The following is a 24040-nucleotide window of genomic DNA, read 5'->3' as shown; positions in this document are numbered from 1 at the left end:
ATTTACCAGGGAGACTAACAAGGTGGACAGGATATTAGAAGAGGAGATCAAAAAAGATGTAAAGACATTTAAGATAGGGGGGGGATAATTGATACACTAATCAAACTAAGAGAGGATACAACTCCTGGTCCGGATGGATTGTATCTGCACATATTAAAAGTTAGGGAAGAGATAGCAGAGGTACTATTACATATATATAAAAATTCATTAGAAAAGGGAAGAGTGCCAGCGGACTGGCAGACAGCTAATGTGATTCCTATATTTAAAAAAGGGAGATAGAACCAATCTAGGGAACTATAGACCAATTAGCTTAACGTCGGTGGTAAGTAAAATAAGGAATCTTTACTCAAAGATGTAACAAAAAAACATCGAGAAAATAAAAATATAGTATAATAAAGAGTAGTCAGCACGGATTTCAGAAGGGAAAGTCATGCTCGACCAATCTTATTGAATTCTTTGAAGTAGTAACAGAAAGAGCAGACATGAGTAATGCAGTAGATATAATCTATTTAGATTTTCACAAGGCCTTCGATAAGGCTCATGATTAAGGTCAGAGTTTGTGGAGTCAGGGAACAGGTAGCAGAATGGATAGCAAGCTGGCTGCAAAACAGAAAGCAGTGAGTAGGGGTTACAGGTAGCTAGTCAGACTGGCAAATGGTGGGAAGTGGTGTTCCACAGGGATCGGTACTGTTGTTCACAATTTACATTAACGATTTGGACTCGGGAATCGGAAGCACTTCATTTCAGCATGACAGTTACATGGGTAAAATGGGTATAGAGGGATATGGGCCAAGTGCAGGAAATTGGGACTAGCTTAGTGGTATAAACTGGGCGACATGGACATGTTGGGCCGAAGGGCCTGTTTCCATGTTGTAACTTCTATGATTCTATGATTCTATTTCAAAATTTGCTGGAGACACCAAATTGGGGGTGTGGTTAAAACTAAGGAAGAACGCGCCAAAATGCAAGACCACATTAATAAACTTGCAGAATTGACGTGTAATTAGCAAATAAATTTCAATAAAAGTGTGAGGTGGTGCATTTTGGTAGGAAGAATAACGAGGCCACATACTGCTTGGATAATAATAATCTAAATGGGGTAGAAGAACAAAGGGATCTCAGGGCACAGATACACAATCACTAAAAGTAGCGATGCAGGTTAATAAGGCCATAAGAAAGGCAAACCAAGCACTGTTAATTTCTAGAGTGATAGAATTGAAAAGCAGAGAAATTATGTAAAATTTGTATAGAACCTTGGTTGGACCACACTTGGATTATAGTGCAGAGTTCTGGTCTCTGTATTATAAAAAGGATATAGATGCTTTGGAGAAGGTGCAAAAAATATACTCAAGGATGATACCAGAACTGAGAGGATATAATTATCAGGAAAGGCTGAGGCTCTTTTCTCTAGAAAAGAGAAGGCTGACCAGATAGAGATCTTGAAGATAATGAAAGGGTAGATGTAGAGAATTTGTTTCCATTTGCGGGGGAGACTAAAACTAGGGACAATGAATACAATAGTCACCAAAAAATCCAATAGGGAATTCACGAGAAATTTCTTTACCCAAAGAGTGGTAAGAATGTGGAACAGGCTACCACAAGGAGTAGGTAAGGCAAATAGCACAGATGCTTTTAAGGGGAAGCTAGATAAACACATGAGGGAGAAAGGAATAGAAGGGTATGTTGATAGTGTTAGATGAAGAGGGGTGGGAGGACGCTCGTGTGGAGCATAAAGGCCGGCATAGACCAGTTGGGCCAAATGGCCTGTTTCTGTACTGTAAACTCGTTGTAACTCGATGTAAGTGTATTCAAATTATACAAATTTAAAAAGCAAAGTGGTGATGATTTCATATACAATTCAACATGAATTTCATTGTCCACTTCATTTAATTTCACTTTAATGAAACACGAACTCTACTTATGACCGTCTTTACCTTTCCTTCAGGATTCCTGAGAATCCTTGGTGCATGCTGACAAACTTTGTGATTCCAACATCATGCTCGACCAAGCCATGTTTCATCATATCAGCAAAGCTGTCTCCATCGCCTTCTTCATCTTCTTCAAGTACAGCATTATCCATTTCTTCCCCATTATCCTCATCTACTCTAGAAGGAGGGGCTTGCAAACCACCTTTAATTCCTTCAGTATGTTTACCAATGCCAGACAGATCTGAAGATATACCAGGTTCTGAAAGCCTGGTCTTTTTATACTGTTCTGGCTCAGTTCGCTCTTCATTGTCATCGGGGCGAGAACGCTTTATGGCAGGATTGTTTGCTTCCTCCACTTCCATTTTTCTTAAGAGGGCGTTGACACAAGATTACTTTTTAAAAATTAGTCCATACGTTTGTTGACTGAAGGACCTTTATGGGCACATGACAGAGTACCTTTATAAAAACTAGGTTGAGATCTAAAATTCTAAAGAAAAAAAAAAGAATCTTAGTCAAAAATACAACAAATGTGATAGTTAGTAACAATGATATGGATTTTTTTCTGGCTTAAAATAGTGAAATCAGATTTATGTCTCCTCTAAAGACCATCCATAATATTCACTGAAGATTGCACAAGAGTACAAAAAAATACTGGGTGAGGGAGAGGGGATTAATACTTCATGTGCATGTATATTTAAATAATCTCAATTTAATCATTTATAGTTCAGAGACACTGCATGCTGAAGCACCTACCAAGAGTGTGCAAAGACAAAGGTTCATGCCCTACTGTACTGAGTTTCTAACCTCACCTATTACAAAAGCTTTTTTTCTTAAAGTCAGTATAGATTTTCTCATCAAGACACTATTGTTTGTTTCTTGGTAATGAGCAAAGAGCAGTATTGCTGTGGATTAACAGCAGGCCACTACCTCTTTCTACCTGCCTTCACCCCCATCATTTGGCCAAAGACTCATGTCCCAGGGGAAGACCTCCATAGAAACAACGGATAAAGAAAAAAAAGTGGATGCATTCCCTTCAGTGGAGGGCAGCATACCAAGAAAAACAATTATGGTAGTCCTTAATCTAAATCACTGAAATCAACTCAGGTTTTAAACATTCGCTTTTCTCCCAATGGTTCAGCAAGTTTATCCAGTGAGTGGCTGAGCCACACAATGAAAGTCCCAGGTTTGATCCCTGGTTGATGATCTGTTAGCTAATCGCAGCAGAAGCAGTCACCAGGAACTTTGGGTAAGGGAGAAAAAATAAATCAGCTAGAATTCTTACTCCTGATTACTATTCAGTGATGCCCGGTAATCTGCATATGCAGACATCAGGTGAGTGGCAAGGTCTAAATTTAGTTTTAAACCCATTGGTTTCTTCATACCTCATTCATCATGCAAGATAGAATTTATACATAACCTCAAAAAACTGCAATGAAGCAAAACAATAACAATCCTGCACCATGACTGCTGTTTTTAGGTGATATGATTGTTGTTTTTTGGTGATATGATTGTTGTTTTTTAGGATTCCAAAATGACTAGATAATGTAGACAATGACAAGCTATTTCACCTTGTCCAGAGCAGTACAACCAGAGCTTGAAGGGGGGGTAAATTCAAAACTAATCTGCGAAAACAATATTTCAGTGAACAAATCGTCAATCTATAGAACAGGGTCTGTGGGGAGATGATGGAAGCAGCTAGCATTGATTCATTCAATGCAAATTAGATTTCTTTCAGAAAATAACATTTTGGGATACAGTATATGTGTAATTTGAGACATGATATGTGGTAAGCGTAGCATGCTTGGGAAGAACAAGTGACTTTGGACCTGTGGTTCCCGAAGCGTTCCACCATTGGGGTTTTCCTCACGTCATGTCTGGGTCTGTTGTAGGCCAACTGATAGAAATTGATTGCTATGATTAGTCAACAACTTCATTATCGTTGTATCAGGTGACTACCAGGATGGTAGAAGGAGAACTAGATGGACCTTGGTCTTTTTTTGTCTAGCAATTCCTATGTGGCACTCCAATGGAAAAAAATCACATCTTACCCATGCGCACCCCCCCACCCATTAAATTTTCTTCCTGCTCTTCAGGTATCTGAATCCAACTAACCATGCCCAGTAGGGATACTGGCTGGTGCAGTGAATTAGCACACAGATGTTCCACCTGTGGGACATGAGTTTGAATTTAATCTAGGCTGGTAGGATGAAAATTAAAAACCAGCTGTGATGGCTGAGGGGTTAAGCCAATGGCTTTGAAATCTAAAGTGATTTTTCTGCCCTGGTTCGCATCTTACTCGCTGGTGCTATTGTTTAAGGTTCTGCTTGTGCTTCAGAAAAGACTGGAGCTAGCCATTCCCACTTGAAAAGTTGGACAAGCAGCCAGCTCCCAAGATCTTAAAACTAACTGGTTAGAAGTGAGCAAGTGCAGCTTTGGATTGCCTCACCCTCCCACTCCCCCATCTTCGTACTGTACTCAGTGCCTCAGTTTGATGGTATGACAGACACTGAAAGCTTGGAGGTGAGCCCGTGTTCATCAACCATGGCAGTGAGTGGAGCACAAAAGCATTGTGCCACTGGACTGCCAACACTATTCCTTTTCTCACTATCACTTATAGAATATTACATTATTTAATAAATATATTCAAAGAAGATAATGCAAGACATATTTCAGCTATCAATAAAAGGTAATAAACAAGTTAATAGTATTTGCATGCAAATTATTGAGCTAGTGGTAAAAAGACATATTAAACTAAGGAAACCCAGGAGCATAGTGAGCTTTGAGGCCTGCTCTGCAACTTACACTTCACGGAAGCACCTTCAACCTACACTGACAGAATAGCAACTGTGCATTCTCACTCAAATGTATTCAGACTCCATTTCTGTCACTATACCCAGCCTATAAGTGGCCATGCCAAGCTGGGATGAACATGCACTAACCATACAATTCTAAATAGATTTTAAAAATGGTAACATAAAATATCTCAGGCTACTTTTATTTTCTAAATGAAGCATGCAGTTTCTTTGCATGCGGTTGCTAATATTTTCAGTTTAATCAGTATATGTTTTTGTTAGACATACGTGTTTTATAGAAGTTTTAGAAAGCATGGTCCAGTATCTATCCTATCCTGTCCAAGACTTCCAACAAAAATATTAACCATTGTTCACACTTTCCTCAAATATTAATTATATTGCTGTATACTAAGAAAAATAATTTTCTGCAACAATAGCAGTTTTCCTTTGGCTAGCAGTCTCTTTTCTGTGGGGTACCCCACAGAAAAATTTGAAAACCACATATATACCCACAAATATGCTGACAACATTGTGTTTTTACTCTCCCAGCACACTGAATCCTCCATAAGGAGCACCAGCAATGTAGTGCTTGGACAGGCAGCACTGAAAGCAAAAATAGCATCTGGGAATCTGCTGTTCCCAGCAATCCATCCAGCCAAAAGGGAAGGTTTCTGATATGGTGGAGGACAGGAGTGATTAAATGCCAAAAGGGATGATGGTGCAAGGCAAGGAGGGTGGTAATGGGACAAGTAAAGAAACTAAAGATGGGTCTAGAGGAGCTGTAAATGACAACATCAGAACCATTACCAGCACCTGCTATCCGAAAAAATGGGAGCAGTGGTTATGATCTGAAGTTATTGAAGTCAACGTTGAGTCCAGAAGGTTGTAAAGTGCCTAATCGAAAGATGAGGTGCTGTTCCTCAAGCTTCCATTGAGCTTCATTGGAACAGTGTAAGAGGCAGAGGACAAAGAGGTCAGAGTGGGAGTGGGACGGGGAATTAAAATAGCAAGCGACCGGCAGGTCAGGGTCGCACTCGCAGATTGAGCAAGGGTGTTCAGCAAAGCGATCACCCAATCTGCGTTTGGTCTCCCCAATGTAGAGGGGACCGCATTGTGAGCGGCAAATACAGTATACTAAATTGAAAGAAGGACAAGTAAATCGCTGTTTCACCTGGAAGGAGTGTTTGGGGCCCTGGACGGTGGGAAGGGAGGTGAAAGGGCAGGTGTTGCATCTCCTGCGCTCGCACCAGAAGGTGCCTTGGGGAGGAGAGCAGCTGTTGGGGGTGATGAAAGAGTGGACCAGGGTGTCGCGGAGGGAACGATCGGAATGCTGAAAGGGGAGAGGAAGATGTGTTTGGAGGTGACGGAAATGGTGGAGGATGATACGTTGAACGTGGAGGCTGGTGGGGTGGAAGGTGAGGACAAGGGGAGAAGTGTGGGAAATAGGATGGACATGGTCGAGGGCCCTGTCAACTACAGTGGAGGGGAATCCTCAGTTGAGGAAAAAGGAAGACATATCGGAAGCACTGGTGTGGAAGGTGGCATCGTCAGAACAGATGCGATGGAGATGGAAAAACTGGGAGAAGGGAATAGAGTCCTTACAGGAAGCGGGGTGGGAGGAAGTGTAATCAAGGTAGCTGTGGGAGTCGGTGGGCTTATAGTAGATATTGGTTGACAGCCTATCCCCAGAAGTGGAGATAGAGAAGTCGAGGAAGGGAATGGAAGAGTCGGAGATGGACCATGTGAAGGCGAGGGAAGGGCAGAAATTGGAAGCAAAGTTGATGAAATTTTCCAGTGCAGGGCGAGAGCAGGAAAGGGCATCCTGTAAGTGACTCTATTCCCTTCTCCCAGTTTCTCACCCCTTCCCCTCCCTCCCAGAACCAGGATAGGGTCCCCCTTGTCCTCATCTTCCACCCCACCAGCCTCCACATTCAACGTATCATCCTCTGCCATTTCCGCCACCTCCAGTGCGATGCCACCCAACTCATCTTCCCCTCCCCTCCCAGCATTCCAAAGTGACCGTTCCCTCCGCAACACCCTGGTCCACTCATCCATCAGCCCCAGCACCCACTCTCCTTCCCATGGCACCTTCCCGTTTAGGCACTTTACAACCTTCTGGACTCAATGATTTCAATAACTTCAGATCATAACCACTACTCCTATTTTTTTCAGACTGCAGGTGCTGATAATGGTTCTGATGTTACCATTTACAGCTCCTCTAGACCCACCTTTTGCTTCTTTACTTTCCCATTACCACCCTCCTTGCCTTGTATCATCATCCCTGCCCTCCACCCTATCAGAGACCTTTCCTTTTGTTCTTTTCTCCCCTCCCCCCTCTGCCTGGCTCTGTAATTGCTTAAAAACTGTTTAATCTTCAACTTCTTCCAGTTTTGATGAAAGGTCAACAACCTGAAACGGTAACTCTGTTTCTTTCTCTGCAGGTGCTGTCTGACTTGCTGAGTATTTCCAGCATTTTCTGTTATTTCAGATTTCCAGCATCTGCAGTATTTTGCTTTTGACAAAATGATATAAATTGGGTTGAGAAAGAATCAGTAATTTGCAAAAGACCTCTTCATGATTCAGATAACACCAGGTTTCCCTCCATCCCATATGTTCATCTAACTCAGATGTGCTTTTACCAACTTAAATCTACACCAATTATATCCTCACCATAACCTACAATCAAGTATGGCCATGCATGAATACCAAGAATCACAATCCAAAAAAAAAATCCTGACTTTACATTACAAGTAATCGGATTGTGAGCTAATGGGACCGAATCATTGTTAAATGTATACCTAGCTTCTCTGCAAAAATTTATTTTCTTATATTCTCAATACTTCTGGTGACACACTGCAAAAGCTTGCATTTGCTGATGGCCATGATTCATTCTTAAATGATTTATATATGTATAAAACATGAGCACACGTTGTAATTCGGTACACAGCTTCAGCTTCCCCTTATGACATTATCTTTATGCAAGCCTTTCCCCTCCAGTGGATGGAGGCTGCAAACCACGGCGCATCAGAACAGGGCCTCGACATGATATCGCATTCCCTAACGACATCAACACACCACTTAGTGCCCGGGAACCCGAATCTTTATATGTCGCGGTACATGAAGCAAAGGCACGGTGTACCTCACATCAATCGGCCACTCACCACAACATACACCAAATGCCAGACCCGCTCCCAAGCTGCACACAGGAAACACGTTCACCACTGCCGCAAACGTTCCGGCGACACGAAACCCCTCCCCCTTCCAGCACCGCTGATTGGTCCTACGTTCAGACAGCCTACGGCATGACGTAGCTACCTGGTGCTTGGGACGCGTTACGTTCTGCTGCTGGTGCGCGCGGAGAAAGCGGGAAGGAAGGCATTGTGGACATGACAAATGTCAATCAAATGCACAGGCGCCAAAAATAAAGTTTACGAGAAAACAAAAAGAGCAAGACCAACGAATGATTGCAAATCCCTTGACATGAGCAACGCTGTTCTCATTACAGACTGATTGCAAACATCGTTTTTCGGCCGTTTTGCTAAGATCAGGTGTAGTCTCTATTGACAGGAACAGACCTGTGGTCATTACAAGGAGACAGATTACGATCTGGATGAAATTAACAGAACTGTGTTCATCAAGAAGATGCAACCCATTGAAATCAATAGGAACGCGTCGGGCTCAATAGTAACATTACATTTCCTCTTCACAAACTAAAGGCACAAAATGACCACTTCGGGAACCTCCTTGACTTAAAGTGATTCTGGAACTAATAGCCCTGTATCTCTTTAATATTAGGAATTCATCCAGTCCTTTTTAAAAACCTGCCACGGTATTCTGTTCCAGAATTGTATCACCTTCTTGAAATTACATTTCATATTTCCTTTGACACCCTTAACTTTAAATTGTGTCCTAAGAAAGAAGTTCCATTTATAAAGCACCTTGTCACATCCTCAGACATCACAAAGCACATTGCAACCAGCGGATTACTTTGGAAGTGCAATGATTTTTGTTATGCAGGCAAACATGGCAGCCAATTTGCACACAGCAAGATCCCACAAACAGCAAATGAACAAATAACCAGAAATCTGTTTTTGGTAGTTAGTTGAGAGAGGAATGTTGCTCAGAGAACTTCACATAGCGTCATGGGATATTTTACATCCACCTGAATAGGCAGAAAGGCCTCAGTTTAACATCATATTTAAAAGACACCATCCAACAATACAGTACTCCCTCAGTACTGTACTGATGTTTCAGATGATATGCTTAAATCTATAGTGGGGCCTGAATCCAGAACCTTCCAATTCAGAGGTAAGAGTGGTTTCAACTAAGCCAGGCTGATACAAACCTCAAATCCTGTGCCTGACAGAAGACATTTTGGGAATCAAATTCTCTCAATCCTTGAAAATCTTAAAGACCTCTGTAAAATCCCACCTCATCTTCCTCTTTTTCAGGGATTAAAATCCAAGGGTAGGCAATCTTTCCTCATGACTCAGCCCTCTAAATTCAGGAGGAAGCCTCATAGTCCTGTTGGAGCAGCATGATTTGACAGTATGCCATCTATCATCTATCATCTATCATCTATCATCTATCATCTATCATCTATCATCTATCATCTATCATCTATCATCTATCATCTATCATCTATCATCTATCATCTATCATCTATCATCGGCCCTTCTTGCTCTTGCTAGACTTCCTATGCTAACTAAAAGAAAGACTTGAATTTATATAGTGCCTTTCATGACCTCATGACGTCCCAAAATGCTTTACAGCCAATGAAATACTTTTTGAAGTGTAATCACTGTTGTAATGTAAGAAACACAGCACACAGCAAGTCCCACAGACAGCAATGCAATAATGACCAGATAATCTTTTTTAGTTTGTTGCTTGAGGCATAAATATTGGCCAGGACACCAGGAAGAACTCCTGTGCTCTTCTTTGAAATAGTGCCACCGGGGCCTCGGTTTAATATATCATCCAAAAGACGGCACCTCCAACAATACAGTACACTCTCAGTACTACACTGAAGTGTCAGCCTAGATTTTGTGCTCATGTCTCTGGTGTGAGATTTGAACCCACAACCTTTTGACTCAGAGACAAGAGAACAACCGCTGAACCATGGCTGACATCTTAAAGTACAGTGCAGCTGGAGCACTAAATGCAGCCTTGTAGTGGGCAAAAACCTAGAAACTGATGGGGGGAATTTTGAATTAAATTGATTTTAAATTAAAACTCTAGCTTTCCCTTATCGCCTGTTTGAGTCCCTTGTAACTTGGTCTAAATTCCCATGCTGCGTGACACTCAAGTCACATTTGCGTGATAAATCTTGTCAGCTATGGCTTGATGAGTAGTCATTTGGAAATAGAATCCCACATCACACATCTCGGTGAGGAAAAATGTCATACATGATAAGCGTGCCTCCTGTCAATAGAGTATGACTCAGTATAGGTACTAAAAATCATGGAAGAATCCACCATCCATTAAGAATTAATGGGTGAAATCAATTATTAATTATGGCAAATTGAATGGTACAATGGGTTTGTACAGTTCTTCTCTCCATTCTGGGACATAGCTTTGAATAAGAATAAAACCGGACGGACCACCCGGCATCGGACCACTAGGCACCGGACACGACAACGGCAAAACACCAAGCCCAGTCGACCCTGCAAGGTCCTCCTTACTAACATCTGGGGACTTGTGCCAAAATTGGGAGAGCTGTCCCACAGACTAGTCAAGCAACAGCCTGACATAGCCATACTCACAGAATCATATCTTTCAGCCAACGTCCCAGACTCTTCCATCACAATCCCTGGGTATGTCCTGTCCCACCGGCAGGACAGACCCACCAGAGGTGGCGGTACAGTGATATACAATCAGGAGGGAATGGCCCTGGGAGTCCTCATCATTGACTCTGGACCCCATGAAATCTCATGGCATCAGGTCAAACATGGGCAAGGAAACCTCCTGCTGATTACCACCTACCGTCCTCCCTCAGCTGATGAATCAGTCCTCCTCCATGTTGAACACCACTTGGAGGAAGCACTGAGGGTAGCAAGGGCACAAAATGTACTCTGGGTGGGGGACTTCAATGTCCATCACCAAGAGTGGCTCGGTAGCACCACTACTGACCGAGCTGGCCGAGTCCTGAAGGACATAGCTGCTAGACTGGGCCTGCGGCAAGTGGTGAGCGAACCAACACGAGGGAAAAACTTACTTGACCTCGTCCTCACCAATCTACCTGTCGCAAATGCATCTGTCCATGACAGTATTGGTAGGAGTGACCACCGCACAGTCCTCGTGGAGATGAAATCCCGTCTTCGCACTGAGGACACCATCCAACGTGTTGTGTGGCACTACCACCGTGCTAAATGGGATAGATTCAGAACAGATCTAGCAGCTCAAAACTGGGCATCCATGAGGCGCTGTGGGCCATCAGCAGCAGCAGAATTGTATTCCAGCACAATCTGTAACCTCATGGCCCGGCATATTCCTCACTCTACCATTACCAACAAGCCAGGGGATCAACCCTGGTTCAATGAGGAGTGTAGAAGAGCATGCCAGGAGCAGCACCAGGCGTACCTAAAAATGAGGTGCCAACCTGGTGAAGCTACAACTCAGGTGTACATGCATGCTAAACAGCGGAAGCAACATGCTATAGACAGAGCTAAGCAATTCCACAACCAACGGATCAGATCAAAGCTCTGCAGTCCTGCCACATCCAGTCGTGAATGGTGGTGGACAATTAAACAACTAACGGGAGGAGGAGGCTCTGCAAACATCCCCATTCTCAACGATGGCGGAGTCCAGCACGTGAGTGCAAAAGACAAGGCTGAAGCGTTTGCAACCATCTTCAGCCAGAAGTGCCGAGTGGATAATCCATCTCAGCCTCCTCCCGATATCCCCACCATCACGGAAGCCAGTCTTCGGCCAATTCGATTCACTCCACGTGATATCAAGAAACGTCTGAGTGCACTGGATACAGCAAAGGCTATGGGCCCCGACAACATCCCAGCTGTAGTGCTGAAGACTTGCCCAGGTATGTCCTGTCCACAAAAGCAGGACAAATCCAATCCGGCCAATTACCGCCCCATCAGTCTACTCTCAATCATCAGCAAAGTGATGGAAGGTGTCGTCGACAGTGCTATCAAGCGGTACTTACTCACCAATAACCTGCTCACCGATGCTCAGTTTGGGTTCCGCCAGGACCACTCGGCTCCAGACCTCATTACAGCCTTGGTCCAAACATGGACAAAAGAGCTGAATTCCAGAGGTGAGGTGAGAGTGACTGCCCTTGACATCAAGGCAGCATTTGACCGAGTGTGGCGCCAAGGAGCCCTAGTAAAATTGAAGTCAATGGGAATCAGGGGGAAAACTCTCCAGTGGCTGGAGTCATACCTAGCACAAAGGAAGATGGTAGTGGTTGTTGGAGGCCAAGCATCTCAGCCCCAGGGCATTGCTGCAGGAGTTCCTCAGGGCAGTGTCCTAGGCCCAACCATCTTCAGCTGCTTCATCAATGACCTTCCCTCCATCATAAGGTCAGAAATGGGGATGTTCGCTGATGACTGCACAGTGTTCAGTTCCATTCGCAACCCCTCAAATAATGAAGCAGTCCGAGCCCGCATGCAGCAAGACCTGGACAACATCCAGGCTTGGGCTGATAAGTGGCAAGTAACATTCGCGCCAGATAAGTGCCAGGCAATGACCATCTCCAACAAGAGAGAGTCTAACCACCTCCCCTTGACATTCAACGGCATTACCATCGCCGAATCCCCCACCATCAACATCCTGGGGGTCACCATTGACCAGAAACTTAACTGGACCAGCCATATAAATACTGTGGCTACGAGAGCAGGTCAGAGGCTGGGTATTCTGTGGCGAGTGACTCACCTCCTGACTCCCCAAAGCCTTTCCACCATCTACAAGGCACAAGTCAGGAGTGTGATGGAATACTCTCCACTTGCCTGGATGAGTGCAGCTCCAACAACACTCAAGAAGCTCGACACCATCCAAGATAAAGCAGCCCGCTTGATTGGCACCCCATCCACCACCCTAAACATTCACTCCCTTCACCACCGGCGCACTGTGGCTGCAGTGTGCACCATCCACAGGATGCACTGCAGCAACTCGCCAAGGCTTCTTCGACAGCACCTCCCAAACCCGCGACCTCTACCACCTAGAAGGACAAGGGCAGCAGGCGCATGGGAACAACACCACCTGCACGTTCCCCTCCAAGTCACACACCATCCCGACTTGGAAATATATCGCCGTTCCTTCATTGTCGCTGGGTCAAAATCCTGGAACTCCCTTCCTAACAGCATTGTGGGAGAACCGTCACCACACGGACTGCAGCGGTTCAAGAAGGCGGCTCACCACCACCTTCTCAAGGGCAATTAGGGATGGTCAATAAATGCCGGCCTTGCCAGCGACGCCCACATCCCGTGAACGAATAAAAAAAAAAAAAATCCAGCACAGCCTGATGGAATAAAAATCTTCTCTTCCTGTTGTTTGCAAGGGTACTCATTGGGACCAATAATGCAATGGGGGTGCTGAAGGTCTGAGGCCTGCAAATTTATATGGTGGCTGGCTTTCCAACCAATGATAGGGTGAAGAGTTGGGAGGATGCACTGAAGGCCACAGTCAGAACCAAAGGATAAGGCTGGAAGAGGTTGCATAAATGGAGGGATTTGAAGCTGAGGACAAGGAGTTTAATGTGTTGGAGGACAGGAAGCCAGTGTAGGTCGTCGATTACAGGGGAGATGGGCGAGTGGGATTTAGTATGGGTCAGGATATAGGTGGCTAAGTTTTGGACTCGTTAGTGTTTATGGAGGGTGGAGGATGGGATGCTGGCAAGGAGTATGTTGGAGAAATCAATAGAGGTGACAAAAGCATGGATAAAGGTTTTGGCAACGATGGGGGTGAGGTCGGGCAGAGGCAGATAAAGTTGTGTAAATGGAAGAAAGTAGTTTTGGTAATGGATAGAATGCAGGGTTTCAAGTTCAGGAGAGGAGGTAGCCATGGATAGATTACTGGGGAACTCTGGAGTTGGCTATACAGCTGTGGGAAGAGAAGTCATTGCTGAAGATGTACTATATGAGGTGGGATCGATAAGTTTGGTACTTCCATGGAGCTCGACACAGAAGAATGGTGCTAGAGCAGTGTTGTCCAATAGAAATTGCTGCATAACCCCAGGTGTGGCTACGGCAATAACGTTTTAGCCACATGCCCTAATTTTAATAGAAAACTCACACAATACAGGTAAATCTACTTCACATTTATATATTTACTTAACAAATATCTACCTCCATTCAGTAACTAATCATATATCATAGTAGGTACAGCATTGGAGGAGGCCATTCAGCCCATTGTGCCTGTGCCGGCTCCTTGAATGAGCTATCCAATTAGTCCCATTCCCCTGCTCTTTCCCCATAGCCCTGTAAATTTTTCCCTTCAAGTATTTATCCAATTCCCTTTTGAAAGTTACTATTGAACCTGCTTCCACCATCCTTTAAGGCAGTGCATTCCAGATCATTACAACTCGCTGCATAAAAAAAGGGTTTCCTCATGATGCCTCTGGCTCTTTTGCCGACCACCTTAAATCTGTGTCCTCTGGTTACCAACCCTTCTGCCACTGGAAACTGTTTCTCCTTATTTATTCTATCAAAACCGCTCATGATTTTGAACACCTCTATCAAATTTCCCCTTAACCTTTTCTGTTCTAAAGAGAACTAAGAAAGTAAAGCACTTGCAATAATCAAGAAACAATTGCACACTTTGTTTTTTATCTTACCATTTTACCAATAAGTGCATAAAAAGGTTAAAGTACATATGTATACACCGTGCAAATATGAATATTGAGATCACAATCCCAAGTACATTGTCTATTACTCATTTTTTATTTCCAAATCAGAAATGCAATTAGCCACATCTGGATTCTCAATTAGCCACATGGCTAGTGGCTAATGTATTGGACAATTCTGCGCTAGAGGAGGATGGCATTATTGATCATATCAAAGACCATGAGAGGTCAAAGAGAACACGTAGGGATAATGCACTGCTGTCACAATTACAGAGGTTATTACTTGTGACTTGTGGTCGATGCTGTGAGCAGTATGAAAGCTGTACTGAAGGAATCCAAACATAGAGTTTTGAGACAGGTGGGCATGGAAGAAGAGCCAGTTACCCATTTGATGTTCTTAGAGAGGAAGGGGAGGTTAAAGGTGGGATGGTAGTTAGAGAGGATGGATGGACCAAGGTATTGGCTTTTTGAGGAAGGATTTGAGGCAGCTGTTCTGAAAGAAAGGGGAATGGTGCCTGAGCAAAGAGAGCCATTAACAATTTTGGCAAGCATAAGAGCGATGAGAGGTAACTGAGTGGTCAGGAGTTGATTGGGAAGAGGATTAAGGGAGCAGGAAATGGATTTCATGGAAAACATTAGCTTAGATGGGGCAACATCTGTGACTGCTTTACCTTTTGACCCATTTGTATACTTCATGTATTCCTCCTAGTTTTATGTTGAAGTATCAAAACTATTTCTGACTGCTTAGGCATATTTAAGGAACCGAGTGTTGCACAATTTTGATTCTGCATCCAAGGTTTTCAGCCTGACCAAAACCTTGAAAAAAAGTCTAATAGGGCTCTTCAATGAAGAAGAAGTCCTGCTTGCAATGTTCTAGATTAGCAAATTGCTCAGAATCAACTTGATGTGTCATATTTCCAAAGTTGGACTACAGAAAATCTGGGAACATCATATGTCCCAACTGTTAGCATTTCATGCTGAAAATCAGTGTTTCGAGGGCCCAGTCAGTGTGTCAACATTTGAACAATGGGGGTCATTCAGTTCCCCACGCTCTTGAGTGGAGTGGCTAATGAACTGGATAGGTCCTGTTCAATTCTTAGTGTGCTCCCTGCACTATTCACTGGGACTGACATCTCTGTATGCTATAGGCCAAAATTCAAGTGTATTAACAGAGGGAGTGGGGAGGGAGGGAGAGACTGTGCGAACATGAACAACTAAGGTAAGGGTATTAAGGGATTATGGAACCAAGGCGGTTAAATGGAGTTAAGATACAGATCAGCCATGATCTAATTGAATGGTGGAGTGGCTGAATGGCTGACTCCTGATCTTATGTCCCTATGACCTGCAGTGCCAATGAGAATACTGTGTTTATATGCTTACACGCAGTAGGAAATGTTTGCCTAATAACTTTTCTGGGTGATACTATCTCTTTAATATGAGTAAAGTTTCAAAAGATGACATGCATCAAAACTTTGTAAACCAAATGTAAATCATACACCGCAGTTTTAATGTATCACAAATTAGGTTAAATCTTACCTTATTTGTCCTTTAAAACGCCAGGCACATTAACATTCAACGGAGTGTACACATGAACGGGAATCACGTCTCAGAACAGTGGAAGAAAGGCTCATGTGATTTTTGCGGTACACCCATCCGCCGGGTACAGCGACAGAACCAAAACTAACCATCAGTGCTGCACAACCAGCAGCGCGGTTAAAGAAGAAGCTCACACAAGTACACTGGACAGAACGTCCTCCCAAGACCACAAGAGAGCAAGTGGACGAGTGCATCAAACTACGGGAATTTAGCTGTTCACCTTTGAAATAATGCTTAAAATTGTTACCAAAATAATATAGATTTTCAAAGTTGATTTTTTTTTTGTTATTTTATAAAGAAAGCGAAACCAAAATCTTGCCGTTTAAAGAGAAAAAAAACCCGCAGACACTGTAAGATGTGATTGTACCTTTCCAGCTTTAACATTTAGATCTGTATTTTGGCCTTTTAATTTCATAACTTCCATATATGGCAAGTGACGTCTTTTGTATACAGGTCAACCGCGTTTCCTTGCGCTCGAGCGCCTGGGAGTTGACGGTTGCGCCTGCGCGCGGCTGAGCGAGGACAATCCCGGCTGGAAAAATGAGTTCCAGGAAAGGTAAGGAAAAAAATACAAATAGCTCGTCTGCCCGCCGGTGAATTTAAACACCAGCGACTTTTTTTTTTAAAAAAAAGAAAACATAAGAATAGAAACAAATTCGCGTTATATTATACAATTGCGGTTTTATTTATTTTTGAGAAATGGATTTTATTGTATTTATGTTTCGCTTTCCTTCCCTTCTTGTATTTCTTGCCTTGTCAGTCCTGGCCATTCAAGCTCGAAAGAGGAGGCCGAAAGGAAAGAAAGAGAAGGCTCATAAAAAGTGAGTAGAGCAGAGAGTGGTGTGTATTTGTGTAACTGATGCTGCTCCTCCTCCTCCTCCTCCTCCTCCGGCTGCTGCTTGCTGCTGGGGGAGGATCTGATAACGGTGGTTTGGGTTTGGGCTTGGATAGAAAAAGGGCTTTATTCACTGGCTAATGCTGCAAAGCACTGGTATAATCTTATTAAAATATATTTTGTGTGTGTTTGTGTTTATACACCATTGCGTCTGTTACAGTGTTTGTTTTTTTGCTGTATACTGAAGTGTTTTTAGAAATGTCGGCCTTTTTATTGCTATTCTGTATAATTTGTTTCTGGCTCAGTTTAATTTAAAAATCTAATTTGTGGTTAATGCTTTGAAATATTTACTGAAGAAGTTACAACAACTCTAACACTGCAAGGTTTTGGAGTGTGCGTTCTTCTGTGTGAAAAGGTATTTTGTTTGTAAACTAATTGGCATTCTCTTGCAGTTTTGAGGCATGTGAACCATTCAGATAGAATGTGCATGTAATGTCACTTTGGTACTACAGTGCTTGATGGAGTTTTCTTTCCCATAAGCATGATGGCTCCTGTTGCTAATTTGTTTAATATTGTGTGTTTTGGGTAATATTTGAATAGCTGTTTGTTCTATCACTTTCCTGATCTATGTGGCTCTATACCACACCATATATTGTACCGAGCCACTAGGGAGGGATCACTTTGTTTCAGTATACAAAAGAGATTGGTCTAGTGCTACGGTAACTGATGAGGTTGTGTCTGATGCCTGTTCAGTTGTTTATCCTTTCAACTTTTCATCCATTCTGCACTTGACCATGTCATTGGGTCAAGCATCACAAAGAAGAGATACGACATACATTTGTGTTCTATCAGAGACGTTGAGTATTATTGGTATGTTTCTTAAACCTTAATGGTATTTCACTCTAGTGAAAATAAAACTATATCAAATGCATGGTATGTTATTTGATGCCAATAACTTATGTTTGGTCCTTTTGATTTTAAACTCCAGGCCAACAGTGCCTGCAAAATAAGTAGTACTTAATGGCATTTGTGAATTGTGGAACTTCTTTGCTTGTAAAGCAGCAGTGGGAATATACTTTCATCAGTACATATATTTTTCTATTCTTTTGATGAGCTTGTTGGATAGGCAGCTGAATTTTCCTCCTCATATACCTGGGATGAATTGTTTTGGGGCCAAAAAGCATTTTATCCATTGATTAACCAAAAGTGAAGAAATCCACTGTGGCTGTAAGTTGAAACTGAAATATTTTAACTAAACTAGTGTGCAACCAGTCCCTTAGTCAGTATCATTTAAAGTAAAGGTATATTATAGGTTTGATGTGGTTTCAACGTTGTTATTGCAGAGTCCATCTGAACTACTTTGAAATCCAAATGGCAACTCTAATTGTTCTGGAAGCGTTGTAACTCTAGGGTTTTCAATGTTTCATAGTGGACTGGGTCTGTGGCAATCTCTGAGCACTTTCTCTTTCATTAGTTCTGATCTTATATGGCAGATGTTCATTGTTAATGACTATAATTCATAGAGAAATAATGTGGGATATAGAAATGCTGAGGGTCTGTACATTGAATTTACTTTCTCGTAGTTGGAAATTTCTCATTAGCTTTAGTACAGGACACAGACTTGCACTCTGCAGCACAGCAATAGGATATTAATAAATGTAAAAGAATCACAATTGGAATATCTCTGATAGTGAACAAATTCTCCTGTAGCCAGTTGTTAAGAAAATATTTCGGTGATATTTTTTGCTCATTTTTATAAGTTACTTTTTCCCATCTTTTAGGTTGCCATGAAGAGGTTTTGCAGTAGGGTGTAGCTGTCTATGTTTTGGAATTTCTTTTCCTCCCCCGATTTATATTGTGGGGGTGCATTTGGAATATGGCTGATGACATACAACTGCACACGCTCAAGACTTGCACTCTTGCAGTTAGTTGTGAACAATTCTTCAAAACAACTGAACATGTGTGATCTTTCTAAAGTTATATTCATGACGTTATAATTCTGGTGACAGACCCTTTCCTAATGCTGGGTGATGGTCTATACAGATCTGAAATAAAATATCTGGCCCGTATTGTTGTGCTGAGAGCTCAGTCATGCGGCCAAAACAAAATGGACACCTTGTTGGCACACACTGCCAGTGGAACTTTGCTTTCCAGGAATGAAACAAAGCCACCTTGTGACTCTTAGGGTGCCTACAAACAATGCTGTACAATAAGTTGAGTATAAAAGCAGGCCTTCTCCTAGGTCTCTTCTAGTGTTTCTTTTGTGGTGACTAACAAGTATCATGAGAAGGAGTCTGACTGACCTGTTATCTTTCAAAACTAAATACTTCTTCAGGAGTCATGGATACAAATGTGTAGCATGCAATTCTGTGATGTAGTGGGTTTGTATATTGAATACACAGTGCTACCAGGTTGTAACTATTAAGCAAATTATGTTAAGAGTAAACATAATTGTTAAAGCTGGGCTTTGTATGGTCAAATCCAAACTCTTTTTGGCATGGGTTCTTGATGCATCAAATTGCGAAAACTTGATTTTGGTTTATATTTGAATTAATTTTGTTTGATTCCAAAGCTGGAATTACAAATTATCATTATATATGATTCCTAGTAAGCACCTGCAGGAGTTGTTGCTGCCAAAGCACAAAGTAAATGATCAGTCACTAACAACAGACCTTAATTGGGTGGTAAGAGTTTGCATAATGTGTTGTTTTGAGCTCCTTGGGGCTAGTTCTGCTGCATAGCTGCTTTTATAGGTTGTTTAGGTTGGATTCTGGATGACTGATGTCAGTGATTAGCTTCCACATTCACACTACTAAATTTGCCTTGGTAGAGAATGATAGACAGTTTTTCTTGTGGGTCTCCAATTTTGCGATTGGTATAAGGGAGTCAGATTTAGTAGTTTAAATGTTGGGAACTGGCTCACAGATGCTGATCATCTGGAATTTGACCTGTAAAAGTGGCTTATGATGATGACTGGAGATGATGTAAAATCTATTCAAAACGTGTTCTCTGTATTTGAAATAAAAGCAAAATGTTGAAACACTCAGCGGGTCAGGCAGCATGTACGGAGAGAGAAAGAGTTAACATTCCAGGTTGATGACCTTTCATCAGAACTATTTGACCTGTTTGTGGAAAAATTCTGGCACTCTTCACAAGTGCTTTTACGTTGTACTGATGGTTTTTAGATCGGGACACTATACTAGTCTGCTGCTACTGCTCTCTTCCATTTACATTCATAGCCTGGTGCTGTTCTCTATTAGACACAAAAGGGTTGGCAATATAGAGACCATGAAGATAATGTTGCAGCAATTATCAAAAAAAAGTTCTACTGTCGTACGATTTAAATGTCTTTTTCTATCACTTGTGCTTTTCTTAGTGAAATAATACAAATCTGTGTTATGCTTTTTTTCCCCTCTCACTACATTTGTTTCTTCTAAAAGCATTATTTCTTACTGGGTATGGTTTTGTTGGTGCTGGTTGCTCTCTGGTACCTTGTCCAAATGACCAGGAGTCTTGACAGGATAGTCAGCTGTGGGGCCATCACAGTTGAGCCTAGCAATGAGGGGTATCAGCCAAGCCCAACCCTGCTCTCTTTCTTCCTCTCCCTCCCCCCTTCCTCTCCCTCCCCCCTTCCTCTCCCTCCCCCCTTCCTCTCCCTCTCCATCCCCCGCATGCGCACTACCATCAGGAGTCGCTGGATGGCAATGAGAAGTGGGAATCCTGGCCATTTTATTCTCTCTTCTCTAAATTAGGGGCCCCAAGATGAGTTACTACTTCTGTGTTTGAGATCAGTTACCTCAGCAAATATTAAAAATTAAAACGTGGGACCTGGTCATCTGTATGGCTCAGCTACTCATTGGCTAAGCTGCTGAGTCATCTAGGTGGCTGCTTCTTAGGCTTATAATCAACTGAAAGAGCCACTAATCATCCTGTCACAATAAATGTCCAGCCACACTTCCCACCACCCCCTCCCCCCCAGCAAATTGCTGACTTGGTAGATATTTATTTAGTAATTATGTAGTATCGGTGCAGTGTGCTTCATCTTAAGGACATTAATGAGACCCAAGAGGTTAGGCTAAAACTACTTTATCCACTTGAAGCAGCAAAATTATTACTGCAAATATCCTAACTTATGGTAGCAGATGAGCAAGAAGAAAAAATTCCAATTTCAGGAAGTCTTGCACCAACAAAATTATTTAGCTTGTAGTAAACTGCCATCTTGACCCAGTGGTAGCACACTCCCTTCAGTCAGAAGGTCGTGGGTTCAAGCCCCACTCTAGCGACTTCAGCACGTAATCTAGACTGACACAAGTGCAGTACTCAATGAATGCTCCATTGTTGGAGGTGCTGTCTTTCGGATGAGACATTAAACCGAGACTCGGTCTGCTTGTTTCTAAAAGATCCCATGGGACTATTCAAAGAAGAGCAGGTGAGTTGCCCCTTAATCAGCAGTTCCAAAAATAGATTATCTGGTCACCTGTCTCACTGCTGTCTGTGGGACTTTGCTGTGTGCAAATTGGCAACCGCGTTTGCATACAAGACAGCACTTCCAAAACAATTCATTGGCTATGAAATACTTGAGATGTCTTGAGGATGTGAAAGGTGCTATGTAAATACAAGTTTGTTCTTGCAGTAAAGTTCAGCACAGAATAGGGAATGCTGTTCTAGGAAATAAATAAGTGCTGTATTATGAAGTTCAAATGTTTAAAAATGGCAATGCATTCCAAAATCTTGCTATTTGGAGACCTTTGTTTTGGCACTAATGAAATTGAAGATGTTACAGACACTTTAAACTCACAAAATGAATAGTTTTCTCTTTTGGTCTAAAATGGTTTTTGTTGGTAATTTCTGGTTCAGTGATGGCTGCTATGATGGGCCTGTGGCAGAATGCCAAGAGTTATGCACAAAGGGTAACAGTGGTTTATTAATACATAAAGGGTTGGCAGTGAAATAATCTACGCTGCTTTCAATTGGTTGGCACAACAAGTGAGAACAGCAATGGATATAATACCTATCCCATGATAATTGTAAACAATTTTACAACACCAAGTTATAGTCCAGCAATTTTATTTTAAATTCACAAGCTTTCGGAGATTTTCTCCTTCCTCAGGCAAATGTTTCAAGAGCTCCTTGAAGCCTACGCATTTATACATATAGAACAATACATGGTGTTTACAGACTGCCCCTGCAACTGCCCGTTGCCAAGGCAATCACCGTGTTCAGACAGAGAGGTGTCACCTGCAGAACCCCCGAATACACATTCAACAAAAAAACAAACAGGGAAAAAAAACAGAGAAAAAAAACACAGAGAGAGGCAGAAACATCCGGAAGGCAGAGAGAGCCAGCAAATGACCCACGACAACGCAACACACGACAACGCAAAATCGTCGAGCAGAAATTGATAGCCAAGTTCCGCACCCATGAGGACGGCCTCAACCGGGATCTTGGGTTCATGTCACGCTACACGTTACCCCACCATCGAACAAATGTTATCTGTTTTTAATATAAAGGCATTTTTTTTAAACACAGAAGTCTGCGTTTGTGACAAAATGTGATACCAGTCTCAACTATTAATTTATTAGAAAATATCTGCTGATCCCTTGTGACACAGCTCATGGGTAGTCTGAAGTCTAGATGAGGATCTTCAGGTATTTTCAAGATGTTTGTTTTGGATCAAGCAGACAAAATGTAAAGTTGAGGACTCGAGGACCTAGATCTATGAAATTTAGCTCCAAACCCCTTCAGGCCACTGCTCTGGTACTCCCTTTGGGAAAGTGGTCTAAAATCTCCTTGCCACCTGAACAACCTGCTGAGATTATCTCAAAGTCAGAAAAACAGGGTTTATTCCTTTTATTTTTGTATACCCCTTGAAAATATTTCTCAATTACGATTTGCTGCTGTTTTATACAAAGTGTGACATCTGGAGTATGACATACATTGTCAAAACTTTTTATGTAATTGATATATTTTGGTGGCCTTTTTATTAACAATTTATTAAAAGCTGCATGAAAGACAAGTTATTTTGAGCAACAAGCTATCAATGCGATGGGGGAATTATAACCAAACACACTACATCTTTTTTGTTTAAGATATAACAAATTAATCTAAGAGAATTTCAGCAAGTATTGCTCTTCAAGCATTTTTATTGGAAGTAAAATTATATGATGAAAGATTAACTGATGCAGCTTTTTCTGATGTAAAGTGCATCATACTGTTCTCTAGGTAATGAGAATTGATTGCAACATGTACTCTGTCTTCCCTCCTATTCTCTACCCTCTCCTCCCCTACAAGATTAAGTCATTGGATGCAGTTCAAAGTGGAGCAGTGCCAAGATAGGAACATAGGAATTGCTAGATGAAAAAAGACAGAAGTCCATCTAGTTTGTCTTCTACCATCCTGGTAGTCATGTTATATTAATGATAATGGAGTTGTTGACTAATCATAAGAATCAATCCCTATCAATTGGTTTATAGCAGACCCAGACATGACTCAAGGAAAACCCCAGTGGTGGAGAGCTTTGGGAACCATAGGTCCAAAGTCACCTGTTCCTCCCAAGCATGCTACACTTGCCACATGTCAGGTCTCAAAATACTCATATACTGTATCCCAAAATGTTAATTTCTAAAAGAAATCCATCTTAAGTTGCATTTGAATGAATCAATACTAACTGCTTCCACCATCTCCCTAGCTCACTGAGATATTGTTCCTGCAGATTAGTTTTGCATTTACCCCCCTTCAAGTGCAGGCCTGTCCTCTAGTTCTACTGTTCTGGACAAGGTGAAGTAGCTTGTCATGGTCTACATTATCTAGTCCCTTTTTAGAATCCTAAAAACAGCAATCATATAATTTCTCAACCTTTTTCTTTTCCAGTGAGAACATGCTCTGTTTACATAATTGCCCCTCATAATCCAATCCCTTAATTTCGCCCCCCCCCCACTCCAATCATTCTGGTTGACCTCTTCTGTATCCTTTCAATAGCTGCAATATCTTTTTTGTACTGTGGCGACCAGAACTGTACACAGTACTCTGGTTGCACCAATAATTTATTAAGTGGCACGATTACCTCAATATTGACATTTTAATACATCCCAAC

General features: G+C 42.1%; 2 protein-coding genes across 5 annotated transcripts in view; one reads left to right on the top strand and one right to left on the bottom strand.

Moving 5' to 3' along the window:
- pus7 (pseudouridine synthase 7) overlaps nt 1–16162 on the bottom strand; it is a 65154-nt gene extending 48992 nt beyond the window's left edge. For 2 of the 3 annotated variants that reach the window (XM_068005015.1, XM_068005017.1), the window contains exons 1-2: nt 7882–7972; nt 1935–2415 (exon numbers count right to left, since the gene is read on the bottom strand). In XM_068005015.1, the coding sequence (XP_067861116.1) occupies nt 1935–2290 (356 nt within the window). In that variant the 5' untranslated portion in view covers nt 2291–2415; nt 7882–7972. Of the gene's footprint in view, nt 1–1934; nt 2416–7881; nt 7973–16052 lie in introns of those variants that run through there. The other variant, XM_068005016.1, reaches the window with a different exon arrangement.
- The window catches only part of LOC137341665 (SRSF protein kinase 2-like), a 177481-nt gene continuing 169522 nt past the window's right edge, over nt 16082–24040 (top strand). The window contains exons 1-3 of one of the 2 annotated variants that reach the window (XM_068005013.1): nt 16082–16462; nt 16566–16668; nt 16873–16933. In XM_068005013.1, the coding sequence (XP_067861114.1) occupies nt 16653–16668; nt 16873–16933 (77 nt within the window). In that variant the 5' untranslated portion in view covers nt 16082–16462; nt 16566–16652. Of the gene's footprint in view, nt 16463–16565; nt 16669–16872; nt 16934–24040 lie in introns of those variants that run through there. The other variant, XM_068005014.1, reaches the window with a different exon arrangement.

Source organism: Heptranchias perlo, chromosome 24 (assembly GCF_035084215.1).
Source record: "Heptranchias perlo isolate sHepPer1 chromosome 24, sHepPer1.hap1, whole genome shotgun sequence".
Lineage (NCBI taxonomy): Eukaryota > Metazoa > Chordata > Chondrichthyes > Hexanchiformes > Hexanchidae > Heptranchias > Heptranchias perlo.
Note: the sequence above shows the minus strand (reverse complement) of the source record. Positions and strands in the feature narration are given on the sequence as shown.